Genomic DNA, 16733 nt, shown 5'->3' with positions numbered 1-16733 from the left:
GGGCAGCTAGGTGGCACTGGCCCTGGATTCAGAAGGACCTGAGTTCAAATCTGGCCTCAGACACTTAACACTTACTAGCTGTGTGACCTTGGGCAAGTCACTTAACCCCAATTGCCTCACCAAAAAATAAAATAAGAATAAGAAGAAGCTATTCGTTTTAACCATGTACACTTCCTCCTCCATCCCATGCAACTGCCGTATCTGTCATCAGCTCCCCAGCACCATTCTTGGTTGAAGAGGAGGTGGGGGAGGATCTCTCTACATAGTTCACACAGGAAGAACCAACCCACTCTTGCTAAACAATGCCATCTTTTTGTTAAACATCCTGGTCAATGGTTAGGTGTTCTATAGAACTGCTCTTGGAGATATACAAAATTAATAGTTGTGAAAAAGATACCGCATTCCCTTTTCAAGATCTCAGCCTTCAGCATTGAAAAGCGATACCCTGCCCCCCTGCATGGTTCTGATGATCCCTACTACCAGAGTACTCTGACTGGATGATCCATTAGAATGCCCATGGAAAAATTTGTCTAGTCAAAACATATTGGGGATAATTTTTTTTTTTGTGGGGAGGGCTTTTCATTAGGTGTATCCTCCTTCTTTCCTTCTTAAACACAGGAAATTATATCAGGTGTTCGTGCAATCTTAATAATTTCAAAATATCGTCTTGTGGCCTTATAAAGGCATTCACCTTGAATATCGACGAGTCTCGGGATCAAAGGGTCTGGGGATAGAGAGAAGAGCCTGTAAACGCTGACACAATTTTATTTAATACTGCAAAAGGGAGACGATCCAGAATTGGAAGTGCCTGTCACCGCAAACACAGTTAGATTTACGTCGACATTGTAAAATATAACAATGATTGATCAACAGTACTCTCCAAATAAAATGTCTCTCTCTTTGAAGACCTGATAGAAAGAACCAGTTGCACAGCCAAGGGAGACAGAACCAAACTAAATTACAACGTACACACTGATCGGAACAACAAGATTAACTTTCTCCCATCCAAATCTCAGCTGCTATAGCTCAGATGCCTCATGGGACACTGACTGGGAGGTTGTTTTGAACACAATCAAGAGTCACTGACCAAGTTTCTTCAATAAACTAAATGTGCCCAAACGCCAAAGCCTCGTGCTTTCTACCTCTTATTTTATGACACCCATCCACCCAATGTGATAATTAAAAAGCTGTAACTTTTTGCATTACAAACATTTATTCTGAATGATTAGTCACAGGCTTGTAAAAATTAATCCTTCAGTGAAATCAGACATGCAAAGTTATCCCACTTTTACTCTCCAGTGTTATACAAAGTTTGGTATAGAATAAAATTTTTGGAGGGGGTGTGTGTGAATTTTTAGGTCAGAAAAGGTGAGACATTTTTCTCATGTCACTTCTAGGTTGTGGGCATGTGAAATTTGGCAGGTCACCTTTGTCGATAGTCTGGATGAAATTAGTAATTTGTTAATTATATCTCAAAATTCAAATGTCTGTATTCATCTGGGGAAAAGGGATGAAAATACGTCCAAACATTTGGCATTTGTTTTTTAACACTGTAAAAGTTCTATTTACAGATTAATGTAACAGGCTGCTTTAAACTGGACAAAAGTTTTGGCAATTTTAAAAGAGAAACTTACGATTTATTGGCATGTTGGGTCCAAAACAAACTTTTAGAAAAATATCACGTGCCCCAAGGACAACTTACATTAAGAACTGGTACCCGTGTCCTGGAACCAAGTGAAGGGTCACTTAAGGAGCACATTTAAAAACAGTCTAAATACATATTTACAATTGTTTCAGCCGAGTCAAAACCAACCATGTTCTGATTCTTATCTCTATAAGATATCATTGTCAAGTGCTCCCTCTTAAGCAGGAAAGAGTCTCCCTAGAAGATCACTTATTTTTATGCTTTCCAACTCCAGTCCAAGTGACCTGCTTTTAGTCTGGGCAGAAGAGGGATTTGGAGAGTGGCTATGGCTCCTTTTTGAGCTGGTGAGAGCTGGGTGGCCATGGTCTCCGTGAGGTTGTCTAACGCTATGTGTGGCCTTCATTTAGTGTGTAGTGGTCTCTGGTGGCTTTCCCCAGGGCTGCTCTGGGCACCAGGGTTTTACTGTGTAAACATAAAACATTCATCAACATGTTGAAAAGATAGTGCATGCAAGTCAACAGACAGAATGAGGAGGAGTGGAGAGTACATATCATCTCCCCGGTCTTGTTTTCACTACAGCCATTGCAATGCCTCAAGCTTACAGGCACAAGGATTAGGAGCTGAGTCTGGCAGCAGCATCTACTCCCCTTAAATACAGCATTAGCTCATTTGAGGGTGCTAAGCTTTTGACAAGCACAAGGGGTCTATCCAACCTCTCACAAAGCTGCATAAATGCCTGGCACCTCCACATTCCAAAGCTAAGTAACTCTCAAAAGGAGACAACAGCAGACTACTCGTCTACCATCGCAGACTCTCCCCAAGCAACTTAATTATAGTTTGCTTGTCCTGATGCTTTTCTGGCCCTAGGTACTTCCTATGGGGTTTGAAGCAGCTCGTTTCCTTCTCCTTCTCTGGCAGGCTGGTCATCAGACTGCCCTTTTTAGGTCTTGGGAGGTCAGGTGTCATGAGATGGCACCCAACTGGCTCTAAGCTTCAGATGGGCCCTCGTCCATGTTGCGGCAAGTGATATATCACTGAGCTGAGCCCATAGCAATGATCACTTCCTGGGGGAAGAATAGTCCCATTTACTGAATTTAAATAGTTTAAAGGCAACTCTATTGGCTTCATATAGAAAAACCCACCAGAGAACATTCCACTCATGGATGTTCTTGAAACAGCTTAATGTGATAGAATGGATACAGTGATGGCTGGCTGGGGTAAGGACACGACCTCGTGAGCAAAGAGGAGGAGGAGGAGGAACTGAGAACAGGAAAAGGGACAGTGCTCCCCACACTTGATGCTTCCCATTTTATCTGTGTCAAAGATCGGGAAGAAAATTCAAACGGCCATTAAACTCACTGAAATGAGTGTCTCTGAGGAGAGAGGCCTAAGTACTTCCCAGCCACATTCCTGGGATCACTTACAAGTTAACTTCCAAAAGTTTACTTAAACTCATGGATAAATAAGACATATTCGACTTACGATTGCACAAATTCCAAGGGAAATTTGATTTCAAAAATTCTTATACACATATTAACCCCTTCTGGTTCATGGACACAAACTACATTAAGCACAAGATTTACAAAATGGGTAAGAGGCTAAATACAGTGCTGACCATAAGACCTTGAGAACAATAATTGCTAATAAATTGTCTCCTCAGGACAAGCTGTGGCACCAACCGACTGCGCTGCCTTCCCAAGGATTTCACTCGTGTTGGAGGTGGGCGACATCACCTTTGTATCAGAGTGCTGGCACGCATTAGGATTCTTTAACTTAGAAGGGAGCCACTATTCCTGGTTGGAGATGGAGCCCGAGGGGCTCATGGGGACAACGTGCCCCCAGAAGCCAGGCCTCGCACAAGAGAGCAGCAGCCATGGCAGAGGGGCACTCTCTCGCCCACTGTCTGTACTCTGTCCACCCTCATTCTTTGTCCTCCTTCTTGGTACTGTAGATGTTCTGCACTGTTTCACATACAAACTCTGAATCCTCTGGGTACCGGATTTCTAGCTCTGCGTTTGCTATATAATGAGTTCCAGTAAACTCTGAAAAATAGCGACCAACATCGGGGTGAGAGATTTCCTGAGGCTCCATGTTATATTCCAGATTTTCTGTGGGAAGAAGAGAGGCAAATCAACAGTGGAGACACAAACGGACCTTTGCGTTTTTCTGGAGCGTGTTGTGCTTCCCTACAGCTTGGCACTCACAGAGAGGGTGGGACCTCAGAGGCCACATCTACAAGGCCACACTATGGCTATATGAGGGAAGTTCACTTCAGGGACTCATGCACTGCATTTGGAGCCAGAGGGCATGGGCTAGATCTTCTATCTACAATGACTTGGATCTCTCTGGGCCTCAGTGGGGGAGGTGAGGGAAGGCAGGGGGCTAGCCCTGAAGACTTCAGATTGAACCAGAAGTCACAGCCTCCTGACACAGACCTTTCACTTTGGAGAGCTGATTGTTGGGAAGCTTTTCCTAACAGAATACTGTAAATAATGACATTGCTATAGTGACAAAGTTTGAAAAGCTGTTTCCTCATGGCAAATCTATGAATTGTGGAATAGAAACATTATTACTCCCACTGGACAGAAAAGGAAACTGAGGCTCTGAGAGGTAAGTGCTTCACTCTTGGTCTCTTGGTTAGTAAATGTCCAGGCAGGATTCAAACCCGCCTCCCAGGCCAGTTTGCTTCCCACTGAGTGCTGCTGCTTCTCTCATCACAAGCCAGCATCAATCCTGATGACTTTTCCCACAGCTCCCAGAACTGAAAAATCTGAGTTTTTCAAATGCCAGCATGCACAGTGGAAATGACACTTCTTCTGAAGTTAGAGGCGATGGGTTCAAATACCACTTCTGACACACGACCTGTGTCCCTTTGGCTAAGTCACTTTGCAGCCCTGTGCCTCAGTTTCCTGATCTGTAAATGAGGGGGTTCAGCCAGAGAGTTTCTGAGGTCCCTTCTTAGTCTAGATCTTGGATCTTCTAATAAGATGCTATAAACAGCCAGAGTTATTTAGCCTCTGCTCCTTGTCTCAGGAGAATCCCCGCTCCTGCTTTGCCATTCTCTAATTACATAGCCAGATGTGGAGAATGACCGGAACAATAATAATGCCTTGTCTTTTTAAATGAAAATGCTTTGGTTTTAATAGAGGCATCAGGAAGTTCCCTGAGTATGCTGGTGGTACTTTGGCAGGTCTCCAGTGGAATGCCTCAGTTTCCTCAGCAAGAAGAAAACTAGTTTCTCACACTGAGGAAGTGCCGTGTTCCATAAAGAGACGGACTAAATGCTCATCAAAGCAAAGCCATATAATTAAAAAGAATCCATGGAATTGTTCTTTTACGAGGGGAGAACCTGTGGCTGTGCTACAAACGACACCACGGCTCTCAGAGCGCCAATGTCTCTGACAAACTTTAAACTTGTCATGGCTAAGGAAACACCCCTTCTTTTGAGGGTGATCTGCAACCAGTAGCAAGAGGAACCGATGGGCAGAGACTCGGAGGTGAGCAGCCCTCGGGGAGCGAGTGCTCAGGATGATGTAACCCCAGCGGGCTGAAACCTGGACAAGGGGGAAATCAAGCTGGGGCCCATGTTCTGTTTGTATTCTCTGCTTTCCAGATTTAGAAAGGGGAGACTGGACAATGGGGAGCAGAAGGGAATTAGGAGGCCTACGGAGAGGCAATGCCTGCACCTGCCTTCCACAGAGAGGCTTCTTCTTTCTCTTCGCAGCAGGCAGGCGGGTTAAAGTCAAGTTAATTCAGATGGATAATTTACCCCAACAGACTTTATTTCTCATTTCTCTCTAGTCATTCAGCCAAGAATTTATAGCTTTGGCTTCCTTCAGGTTTTATTACATGGCAATGGGCTGGCTGGTTGTGTGCCTCCTGGGGGTGGTGGAGGTGCGGTGGGTAAAGAGTCAGCTTCTTATTTATGGCACTGTTTATAGACAGTGTGGCTATATGGCAACATGGGTGGTGCCCTGGGACTCGGAGGAACAGGAGATGTGAAGAGGAGAAGTAACTGTTTGGGGGAAAACAGCAAAGAGGCAGAGAAGAGGCTGGGAGGGGGGCTCCCATCCCATGGCAGGCAGAGGCCCGAGGGAGGGAAGCAGAAAGTCTGGTCGCTGGGCACTTCCCAGCTCAAGCCCCTCGCCAGGTAAGCAGCTTGGCAGGGCAAGGAGTAGCAGCCCTGAGGAAATCAGAAAGGGCACAGTTCTGTGCCTGAGATAATGAAGATGGCTGGTCATGATGGCACAGAATTCCTAGGGTCGGGGGCAGCTAGGTGGCACAGTGGATAAAGCAGCCCTGGATTCAGGAGGACCTGAGTTCAAATCCAGCTTCAGACACTTGACACTTACTAGCTGTGTGACTCTGAGCAAGTCACTTAACCCCAATTGACTTACAAAAACAAACAAACAAAAAAAGAATCTCTAGGGTCTAGAAATCATAGAAGGAAGTAAATATTGATCTAATGAGAAGGACTGAGACCACAGCAAAGAGGAAGCTTCCTAACATATTTATTTGGAGAGAGGTAAGACAAGGAAAGATCTGTCATAGAATATTATGCCAAAGCATTTAACATATGGACTTGTGAAAGCCCATAAAACCCTGCACTGGACCAGGCCCTTTGAGAGGCTATGCCACACGGAAGAGAAGCAAGGCCGACTTCTGGGAGCCACTGAAGAACCAGGTTTTCAACCTGTAGTAGAATTCTTTGTATTTCAGGAAATCTAAAACGCCGAGGAGCCCGGCCTGAGGAGAAATGGAGGACTGCTCCAGAGGCCTGGCACGGGCCTCTCAGAGGCCTTCCCTTCAGAGGAAGTTGGAACACATCCTCTCTAGGGTCTCTTGCATTGAGTTTATAACAGTGGCAACATGCGCCCTCTGGTGGCTACAGCTTCACATCTAGTTGCTACAAAAGGTCCTTGTTTTGATCAGGTCTCTTATTTAATTCCTGATACTCTGAAATATGGATTGATGTATTTAAAATTCATCTGGTATGAATTGCATTGTCTAACTCAGTAGGAGGTGCAGGGCTTGGCCAGGGTCCCTGTTCATGGTGCCCCTCCACTAACCCCCCCCCCCCCCGTCCTTGTTTTTAGGAGCGTGGCCCCGGGTTCTAGACAGTTGTGGCAGCAGAGGACAAACTAAGTTGTGTCCTACTGGACAAGAAAAGCCCTGCGTGTGCATCTGTCACCCGAGTCTAAGTCTGGGTAAGTTCGGAAAAGCTCATTAGCCAAAGACTGGATGCTCAGTGATGAAAGTAATTTGGCCAAAGTGACTCACAGAGATGGCTTAATAAGAGGTCAGGGTGCCCTCACTGAGAAAATCATAGACCCTCCAAGGCTGAGCTATTAATCGTAATCCTCATATTCAATAGCATTTGGGCAGGGATTGAAGGCTCGCAAAGCTTTTTACATATTCATAGTAATAAGACTATTAGAGCCACGCAGGAAAATTCAGAGAAGGGCACTTGGTACAGAAATAAAGTTTTAACTAAATAAGCCTAGAAATATATGCTTTTTTTTTTTCTTTTTGCAAGGCAATGAGGATTAAGTGACTTGCCCAGGGTCACACAACTAGTGTCAAGTGTCTGAGGCCAGATTTGAACTCAGGTCCGCCTGAATCCAGGGCTGGTGCTCTATCCACTGCACCACCAGCCGCTCCATGTATTTGTTTTTGATATGGGGAAACTCAAGCCAAGAAAATTAGATGGACTGTGAACAAACCCCCCCCCATAAAGACAAACTTTCCATGTTTCTTAGGTGAGGCTTTGCTGTAAAGGTAATATAAATATTGACACTACAGAAACGTTTGCCACTGTGTCTGAATTACACCTAAGTCTGCGGTATAGGGAAATAAGTGAGTACTGTGCTAGCACAACCGCATGACCACTGGATGCTGGGAAACAAAGCAACCCACTGGACGTGGATAGATGACCACTTGAGGGTTTCCTGCTGGTCTCCCCCTTCCTGGCCATCGCCCCCCCCGCTGCCCGTCAGACCTTCCCACGTGTGGGTCTGACCACGTCGTCCACGTTACCTGCAGGATCAACTATAAGTTCCTGCTTGGCTTTTAAAGCTCTTCAGACCTTCCAGGACTCTCACAGCTCATTCCTTTCCACAAACTCTAAGACTGAGCAGGGCCTCCTGGCTGTTCTGCACACAGGACGAGCTGGCTCCCAACTCCCGGTCCTTTCACTGGTTATCCCTCAGGCCAGGAATCCTCCCCTTCCTCCCCTCTGCCCTGTAGGCTTCCTTCAGGACTCAGCCCAGCCCTTCCCCCACTTCTTCCTGGGGCTTTGCTTCCCCAGGATCCCTGTCTCTCTCTGGTGTTTGCAGGCTCTTACGATGCTTCTTCCTTTCTCTGTGGGCCCAGGGTAGAGGTGGCACTGCATAATGCTTGGTGTCATGTCCTCATGTCTCATTTAGAGGGGGATCCCTTTGAGCCATGCAGAAATCTGTCCTTTCAGGCCCCTCAGACGGTAACAATCAGCCCTGGGAGTGCCCAATCTAGAGCCATCCCGTGTGCACCAGGAAAGGGTGACCCTGCGCTGCTCAGCACATTCAGGAGTCAGGAGCATCAGTAAATGCCCAGTTCCACATTGCCGACTCACCTTGGGCCGCATACCTACAGGACCCATCTTCCACTAGGACGTTATAGAATGGCTGATGGTGGCCATGGGGCAGGCTGTGGACGTTCATGTTTCTGATCCACTCGTGGCCCATCATGCAGGTTGGGTCCCAGCCGTAGATCACACAGTTATAACCGTACCTAAGGAAAGAAGGCGGGCTACTGGTCAAAAAGAACAATCCTTGTGGAAATGGGGGAAGGCAGAAGCCATGGCAGACTCTGCCCTCAGCTCCCACTCCCACAAATCCCCCTCCCTTCCGTCTCCTATGCGGAACATGAATTCAGCATTGCCTTTCTAGCACCTTATAAATCCTCTCCCTTCACATATATTTTCATGTGATTTACTTTGACACAAAAAAAACCCTGAAAACAAAAACCAAACCTCTCATTGAGAAATCAAAAATTTTTTTTAAAGCAAAGGAAAAAAAAAAGTCTTGGGGAAACAAAACCCGGGACATCATCTGGAGAAACACAAGACCTTGAAGTTGAAGACCCAATTCTGAGAACAAGAGGAAGCTTGAGACAGACTGGGAGGAGGCACAGAAGGAATTCTAAGGCAGGACCGTCAGAGGGAAAGGAAGCCCTATTGTTAAATGCCTCCACATAAGGAAAGCAGGCTTTGCTGGCTAACTCTGAAGCCTGAGGACACTTGCTTATATCACTGAGGCTTGGCTGTGGGACAACCGTCTCTTGTTAGGACAATGCCAGGGAGGAGGAGGAGGAGAGAGAAATAGAATAGGAAAGGAAAGTGACATGAAAACAAAGCAACATAAATTTATTTTTTTAAAAAGTGTAGGGTCAGTATTAAGCTGCTAACTAGGTAATCACTAACGTTCATCTTTTTCAGATCCAGACTTCCTTGGCTGCGCTTGTTCTTCTGTAAGAATACAGGGGGGGCAGCTGGGTGTCACAGTGGATGGAGCACCAACCCTGGAGTCAGGAATACCTGAGTTCAAATTGGGCCTCAGACACTTAACACTTACTAGCTGTGTGACCCTGGGCAAGTCACTTAACCCCAATTGCCTTAAAAAAAAAACACAACAGAATACAGGGCCAGTGAGTGAAGCCCTGCCTTTGACACCCATTGGCTGTGGGACCCTGGGGATGTCACTTATTCCCATTACTCTGGGCAGTGCTAAGATGATGAGCTGCAGAGCAGCTGCAACCTGCAAGGATGGAGGGACTATCTTCCTCTGGGAGTTCTTTACATCAGGTAGAAGTAGGGCCTGCAGAACTTCTAAATATGGCCTGAACTGGATTAAAATGCCATTGGGAAATGTTTAACCAAATAAATAAAAATGCAATACAACAAAGATAATGCTAATTTGTGGTTTTCTAAGTCCATCTCATGCTCTCGGGTCAGTTTCTATTTGCATGTGACACCATTGCTCCATACCAAGGAAATCTGAGATCTGGTCCCTATCCCTGTTCTTACTAAAATGCCAGGGAACCCTGAGTGGAAACAGGTGGAAGATATGGCCTAGTGTATGTATGTATGTATGTGTGTGCATATGGGTATGTGTGCCTGTGTGTGCACATATGTATTTGCATGCATTGTATGCATGCATATGTGTGTGCACGATTATCTATGTGTGTGCACGAGTGTGCGTGCATATGTGCCTGTGTGTGTTCATGAGTGTGAGTGCATATGTGCCTCTGTGTGTGTGCACGTGCATGCCTTGGGGGAGCCTTGGGAGCCAGGATCCCAAGAGAACACTTGCGGGTCCTTGCTGGGAGGAGCTGAGGGGATGCACCCTGGAGGAGGTTCTACACGCTCACCTCTTATGCTTCATGATGAGCCCGATGGAGTAGCAGACGTCCCGGTGCTTCTCCTCGGAGCGATGCTTCACCTCCAGCCCAGTCTCCTCCTTCTTGCGCTCAATGTGCTCCAAAGTGTGCCGCACCAAGTAGCTGACTGCCCCATGCTGGGAGGGGTCCAGGGTCTGGATGTGCTGCAGAATGTCCAGCACCTTCAACAGTCCAACAAGGGCAGGAATTAACCCTCGGTCACACTTTTATTGACAGAGGGCACAGTGGGAAACATGGCGCCGAGGGCACTGAAACTCCAGCCTTGGCTGCTCTCACCCAAGTGGCTTATGTGTCTCATGACTTCTACTTTAAATGCATTGTTGGGTCCAACTCTCCATGGCCCAGCTGGGGTTGGGGTGCTCTTGGTGGAGATGCTGGAGGGGTTTGCCTTTTCCTTCTCCAGCTCATCTGACAGATGAGGAAACTGATGCAGGGTTGCACAGCTAGCATGTATCTGAGGCCAGATTTGAACCCTCGGCTCCAGGCCTGGCACTTTGCCACCTATTTGCCCTGAGTATGGGCTAGGAGGCTTTTTTTGTTTGTTTGTTTGTTTTGCAGGGCAATGAGGGTTAAATGACTTGCTCAGGGTCACACAGCTAGAGGAGGCTTGTTTTTAATGATGCAGCCAGGTTCTCAAGGATCTGAGAAAATTTTCAAATTGAGTCTATTCACAGTGTGAGATAGTGCAGTGGGGAGAACACTGGATTAAGAATCAGTCTTCTGGCAATCAAGTGGCTGCCTGAAGGGAGTCAAGTCACTGTACCCCTCAGGCCTCTGTTTCCCCATCTGTAAAATCAAAGCTTAGGACTACATGAACTCCAAAGTCTCTGACAGCTCAAAGAGGATGTCTCCATCAAGTTATAACCTATCTTTATTTCTATGCATGCAAAAGGAAAATAACCCGCCACACAAAGGAACTGGGAGACAGACCAGCTACAGCCAAGATGCTGGCACTGCTTTCAGACCCAGTGCCCCAACAAGGTGCCAATGCCACTGTGGGGGGCACCAAAAGGGCACAGGGACACTGAACATCAGGAGTCATTTTGCACACAGTTTCTCTAAGAACTCCCAGACTGACTCATCCGTCCAGAGAACCTGTTAGTCGTTATGAGTTACCCTGACTGTCCTTATTAGAGAAATGTTTGTGTAAGTGAGCAAGGGGCAGAATGTAATTTCTGTCACTCAGCACTACTCCTGGATGTTTCCAGTACAGCCTGTTCCCTTGTTAGATTAGGAGTCCAGTTTGCTCAAAATGTCATGTCACAGAAAAATCAGGAGTCTCATGAGAAATGGACTTTGAAATGGTTTTCCTCGGTGAACAGGGTCCCGCTAGTCACCGAGTCTTGTTGTTAGGATCTAAGAATAGTGGTTGCTCAGGAGACCAAACACAAAATGCAGAGAGAGGTGGCTAAGCCTCTGACACGTGTCACTGAGCTGGGTTTTCCATAGTGGACAGTTATTAGAGTTCCTGAAATAGAACACAGCCTTAGGATGAGAAGATCTCTGGAAAATCAAGAATTTGGTTACTTGCTTATGATTAAAGATTTTCCTGGGTCTCCTTCTGGCAGCCAAGGGATTCAGTGGACGGAGCACTGGATTGGGAAGCAGGAAGCCCTGAATTCAAATCCAGCCTCAGAAACTTGTTAGCTGTGGGACCCTGGCCAAGTCACTTCAACTATGTCTGCCTCAGGGGCAGCTAGGTGGCTCAGTGGATAGAGCACCGGCCCTGGAGTCAGGAGGACCTGAGTTAAAATTTGGCCTCAGACACTTAACACTTACTAGCTGTGTGACCCTGGGCAAGTCACTTAACCCCAATTGTCTCACCAAAAAGAAAAACAAAAACCAATCATGTCTGCCTCTATTTTCTCATCTGTAAAATGGGATAATAAGAGCGTCCATCTCACAGGATTGTCGTGAGAATCAAACTGGGAAGCCATATGTCAAGCACTTTGCAAACCTTAAAGTGCGCTATAAATACACGTGATTCTTTTCCTCTGGCCTGGATGGGTGCTTGGCCTGTCTCTTCTGCTGGCTCCTCCCCAGGTGCTCCATCTGAAATGAGGGGGAGCCCTGCTCATCGCCTTCACCCTCTGCTACCTCAAATCCAAAGAGGGCCCTGATCTAAATCATCTCTGACCCAGAAGACCCTTACAACCCTTCTGGGAAGTATTGGGAGATTTCCAAAAGGGCAGTGCTCCCTCCTCCAAGGCAGGCTGCACACCCTCCCTTGGGATGGTCCTCCCTGCTCTGTGCTGTGGTCCTACATCTTCTCCCTCAGATGACCCCACATCCCACCAAGGGCAGCAAGCCCCAAAGGAAGCCCTCTGCCTGCTGCGGCCCTGGCTCCCCTTCCCACCCTTGTTTTTGTTAATGGTACCACCTTTCTTCCAGCTGTTTCCATGCTTAGAAACTGTAACCTACAAAAAACATATGGAGTCACACTTAGAAACCTGAGCATTGTCCATTCTAGGCCCCAGTCCACCAACCATGTCGTCTTCAGAGCTGTTTCTGCTCTTTCCCCTCCATTTCTATCCTCATGGTGACTACCTCCCTTCCCCTTCCACCAGCCTTGGCCCCTTCCCCCCATATGACTATACTGCTGTGGGCCCCAACGCATTCCCCCTAACTCTGGTGACCAATGATGTTCGGGTACAGTGTTTTTCTTTCTTTCTTTCTTTTTTTTTGTTTTTTTGCAGGGCAATGACAGTTAAGTGACTTGCCCAGGGCCACACAGCTAGTAACTATCAAGTGTCTATCAAGTGTCTGAAGCCGAATTTGAACTCAGGTCCTCCTGAATCCAGGGCCGGTGCTTTATCCACTGCAGCACCACCTAGCTGCCCCCTACAAAGTCTTTTTCATACTGAGCTAGGAAGGATTAATGAATGACAAAGTGAAAGAAAGATCTCTGCAATTAGATGAATCCCCAAACTGATGTCCAATCCAGAAATGCCAAAATGTGGCTACCCTTGGAGCCGATCTCATTCCTCCTGAGAACGCTCACAACTTATCTCCGTGTGAATCAGGATGCTTAACTCTGTTCTCAAATCCAAAGCAAGAAACAAATGAGAGGCTGACCAGCATATGCAGGTGCCTCCTTCAAAACCTATGCCAAGAAGGCTATAGATGGAGAGTAAACCAGAGCCAAGGGTCTGCAGCACTGTGCAACAACCTAACAATAACTTAGTATCTAATAATTTATTCACCAAAATTAAATAATCAACAAGTAAGTGTAATTAAATATTTAGTAATTTACTCTGTAATAACTTAAGTTGTAACTTAACAACTTCATAATGTGAAAAAATGTGAGAGAAATGGTTATTAATAACCAATGACCAAAGAGATCCAGAGTTGGGGGAACTTTTTCTAATGTCCAGATTTCAAAAGTTCAGTCTCTTAAAAGGCATTACAGATAAAGAGATTGAATTTCTTGTTCAGACCCCACCCAGGTGGGGCAGCCATCTTGCTCCACTGATTCGGACAGGGATAAATGCTTGGAATAGCTTGTCCAAAGCTGGGTCGGACAGGATGTCACTGCAAGACCCTGATTGTAATATAGCCCACACTCACTGCGATACGCATTCTCTCATTAACTGTTAACCAATCAAAGTTGATCACGGCAACACCCTTCTTCCAATGGGCATATAAGCTGTGAGCCCACCACCATGACTGTCCCAATGAGGCATAATTAATTAAATTAATTAATTAAATGATTAAATTAGGGGGCAGCTAGGTGGCGCAGTGGATAAAACATTGGTCCTGGATTCAGGAGGACCTGAGTTCAAATCCAGCCTCAGACATTTGACACCAACGAGATGTGTGACCCTGGGCAAGTCACTTAACCCTCACTGCCCCGCCAAAAAAAAAAAAAAAAGATTAAATTACCCAGAAACTATGTCTCTTGAATTTTTTAAATGTCATGAATATTATCCATTTCATTCCTAATGTGTATATGCATGATAAGCTTGTATATATATATGTTATATATATATATAAATAACACATACACACACACATATATAAATAACATATATATAAATGACACACACACATATACACTTTTGTATTGAATGGGGGTATAGGAAGGTTCACTGAAAGCCAAGAGGTAGATGTGCCAAACCAAAGCTGGGAACATTGGATTAAGATAGAAGAGATGGAGATTTAGGATCTTCTGTTGGGCATTAAGCCCATGTTTGGGTCAATGATTGGTTAGGTGGTATCTGTTACAAATGCTGATATTACAGTAATATTGAGACACCAAAGGAAGACTATGTACATTCCCTCCTTCTGCTCTCAATAAGTCACCTCACTTCAATGCAGAGTCCCTGACCTTTCTGCCCTAGCTCATCTCATTGGCTACTTCACAAAGATGGCTGCAGCCACACTTCCCCAGCGTGAGCCCCCTTACCCCATCTTACTACAGGCCATTAGAGGCCATTACCTTTTCTGGCCAAATTCCTAAATGGAAGTAGAGCCTGGCTTGAAGCAAGAGATGCTGGACGTGGTCTGGATACATGGCCAGATACAGATCCAAGGAGTCCCTTAAGAGCTGGTAAGATTGATCCGTGCTTTCCCTACCAGTAAGAGAAAAAGACACACCAAAAAAGTATCTTTTAATCTTTGCATTTTCTTTCTTGCCATCTAGCTGCTGTTAAAAAATGAAGTCAATGTTTCCATTTTCTATGCCATTCATTTGTGTTCCAAAGTGGAGGCTACAAGACATCATTTTCTTTTTATAAATATTTTAAATCCCCCTTGGTTCTAACGGTCCTTTTCAGAGAATTTGTTCAACAAATGGTTTCATGGAGGAAAGATGCAAAGGAAACAAATCTGGCTCCTCATTCGTGGAAGAGGCCAAACTCAAATGCTTGTGCTGTGTGTCATGGATCCCCTGCAAAGCTGTGAACCCCATGAGTCTTGGCATCTTCCCTGGGGCCTAGCACAGTGCTCTGGGACACACAGTAGGCATTTAAAGGAAGAGGAACCTGAAAAAGGGACAGTTCAGCTCTGTTCGGAGCTAACAATTGAATATGGCTAACAGAAGAAAACCATTATTCATGAGTATCACATTTTCCAAATTTATCCCTTTGGGAAAAACTCCCTATGATCAACCCCTTTCAAAAACCAAACATTCACTTCCCCCTCGGAATTCCTGAGGTAATTCTGACATCCCTTTATCTTCCCATTTCTCTGTAGTTTTATCCCTTTTTTCAACTCCCCCATCAGACTCTCATGGTCTCCTAATTAGACTCCTAGATCAGCCTCCTACCTGCACCCCTTCCTTCCATAAAGCAGCCACTGGCCCAGCTCTGACCATGCCACTCCATTCCTCAAAACCCTTCAGTGGCTCCCCAGTGCCCAGAGCAGGGCTGCTTCACCTCCTGTAAAGTGGCCGAAGACCCCTTGGGAAGTCAGTCTGGGGAAACCTACAGGCTCCTGCTCAGAATCACATGTGTAATGTGGAAACTAATTATGTGGAAATGCATCAAAGTAGTTTTAATAAAGAAACCAAAAAAAAGTTCCTGGACTCCAGGTTGAGAGCACCTGGTCTAGAGGATCCATTGACCGTACACACAGTCCCTTAGAGGAAGGCCTCACCTCTTCATCTCCATCACCTAGAACCCTGGTCTTCCTTCAAGGACCAGGTTAAGTGCTCCCCACTTTGGGACATCTTCTGGGATTCATCTCAGTGCTTCGCACTCTGACCCCGATATCCCCCGTATCTACCCATTTCTGTAGATGTTATTATTCCTCTGGATTGAACGTAAGGTTCCTGAGGGCCAGAGCCAAGCACACAGCCTTGGACATTGTAACGATGGCATTAAATGTTAAACATGGAGACACTTGGGTGTCTCCGTTGGACGTGTGGCCCGTGTTTGGGTCCATGACTGGTTAGTACCATTCTTTACCAATGCTGAGATGACAGTAATACTAAGACCCATGGAAACCTTTCAATGCCAATTCAAAGATGACTGAGCAATAATGTAAAGAGCCCATCATGCCTCCAGAGAAAGTTGGGTGTCTAGCGTCCCTCCCTCCTGTACGTTCTCTCACGTTCTGTCTGTATACTGACTCTAAGCAGGCTGTTCTTTTAGCTCTCTTGAGTAGACAGAGGGATGGCACCTCACGGCCTGCACAGAGGAGGGAAGAAATGGTGACCTCAAGGTCCATCTATAAAAATCCACAAGTGAATCTTGCTTCTCTAGAGTCTCTCATGGGGTGGGATGGCTTCACTATGCCCCAGGTTTAAGGTTTCTGCAGGGCTGAAGAACAGCTGCTGGCAACCATTGGAAGATCGACATTAGGCAGACTCAAGTCAGACAACCAGAACTTACCGCTTTCCCAGGCTTAAGAGGTTTCCCACCATTCGCTGCAATACCTTCTTAGAACTAACAACCCCGTAGAACTCTTCTGTCACATGGTGGCCAATCAGATATTCACATTCTTTCACAGTCAGCTGCTTTCCTCTCCCAAAGGCATCTATGTAAATGTAGTCAAAAATATCTTGGCTCCTAGGAAAAAAGCCCACAGAGCCCAAACTCAGGACGGATATTTAACATTTTTTAACAGGCTCCCGAAAGGCCTCAGGCCAAATGCCCTATTTTCACTCAGAATGCCATTGGTTAAAATTGGTGACCTTGTATTTACCCTCTGC

General features: G+C 45.9%; 1 protein-coding gene across 1 annotated transcript in view; it reads right to left on the bottom strand.

The window, feature by feature from the left end:
* Window positions 1–757: 757 nt before the first annotated feature.
* Window positions 758–16733, bottom strand: part of FBXO21 (F-box protein 21) — a 38946-nt gene continuing 22970 nt past the window's right edge. Inside the window, exons 8-12 of the mRNA XM_043969604.1 lie at window positions 16414–16590; window positions 14520–14652; window positions 10052–10242; window positions 8256–8413; window positions 758–3753 (exon numbers count right to left, since the gene is read on the bottom strand). Coding sequence (XP_043825539.1) covers window positions 3566–3753; window positions 8256–8413; window positions 10052–10242; window positions 14520–14652; window positions 16414–16590 — 847 coding nt within the window. The 3' untranslated portion in view covers window positions 758–3565. The remainder of the gene's footprint in view (window positions 3754–8255; window positions 8414–10051; window positions 10243–14519; window positions 14653–16413; window positions 16591–16733) is intronic.

This window comes from Dromiciops gliroides, chromosome 1 (genome assembly GCF_019393635.1).
Source record: "Dromiciops gliroides isolate mDroGli1 chromosome 1, mDroGli1.pri, whole genome shotgun sequence".
NCBI classification, from domain to species: domain Eukaryota; kingdom Metazoa; phylum Chordata; class Mammalia; order Microbiotheria; family Microbiotheriidae; genus Dromiciops; species Dromiciops gliroides.
Note: the sequence above shows the minus strand (reverse complement) of the source record. Positions and strands in the feature narration are given on the sequence as shown.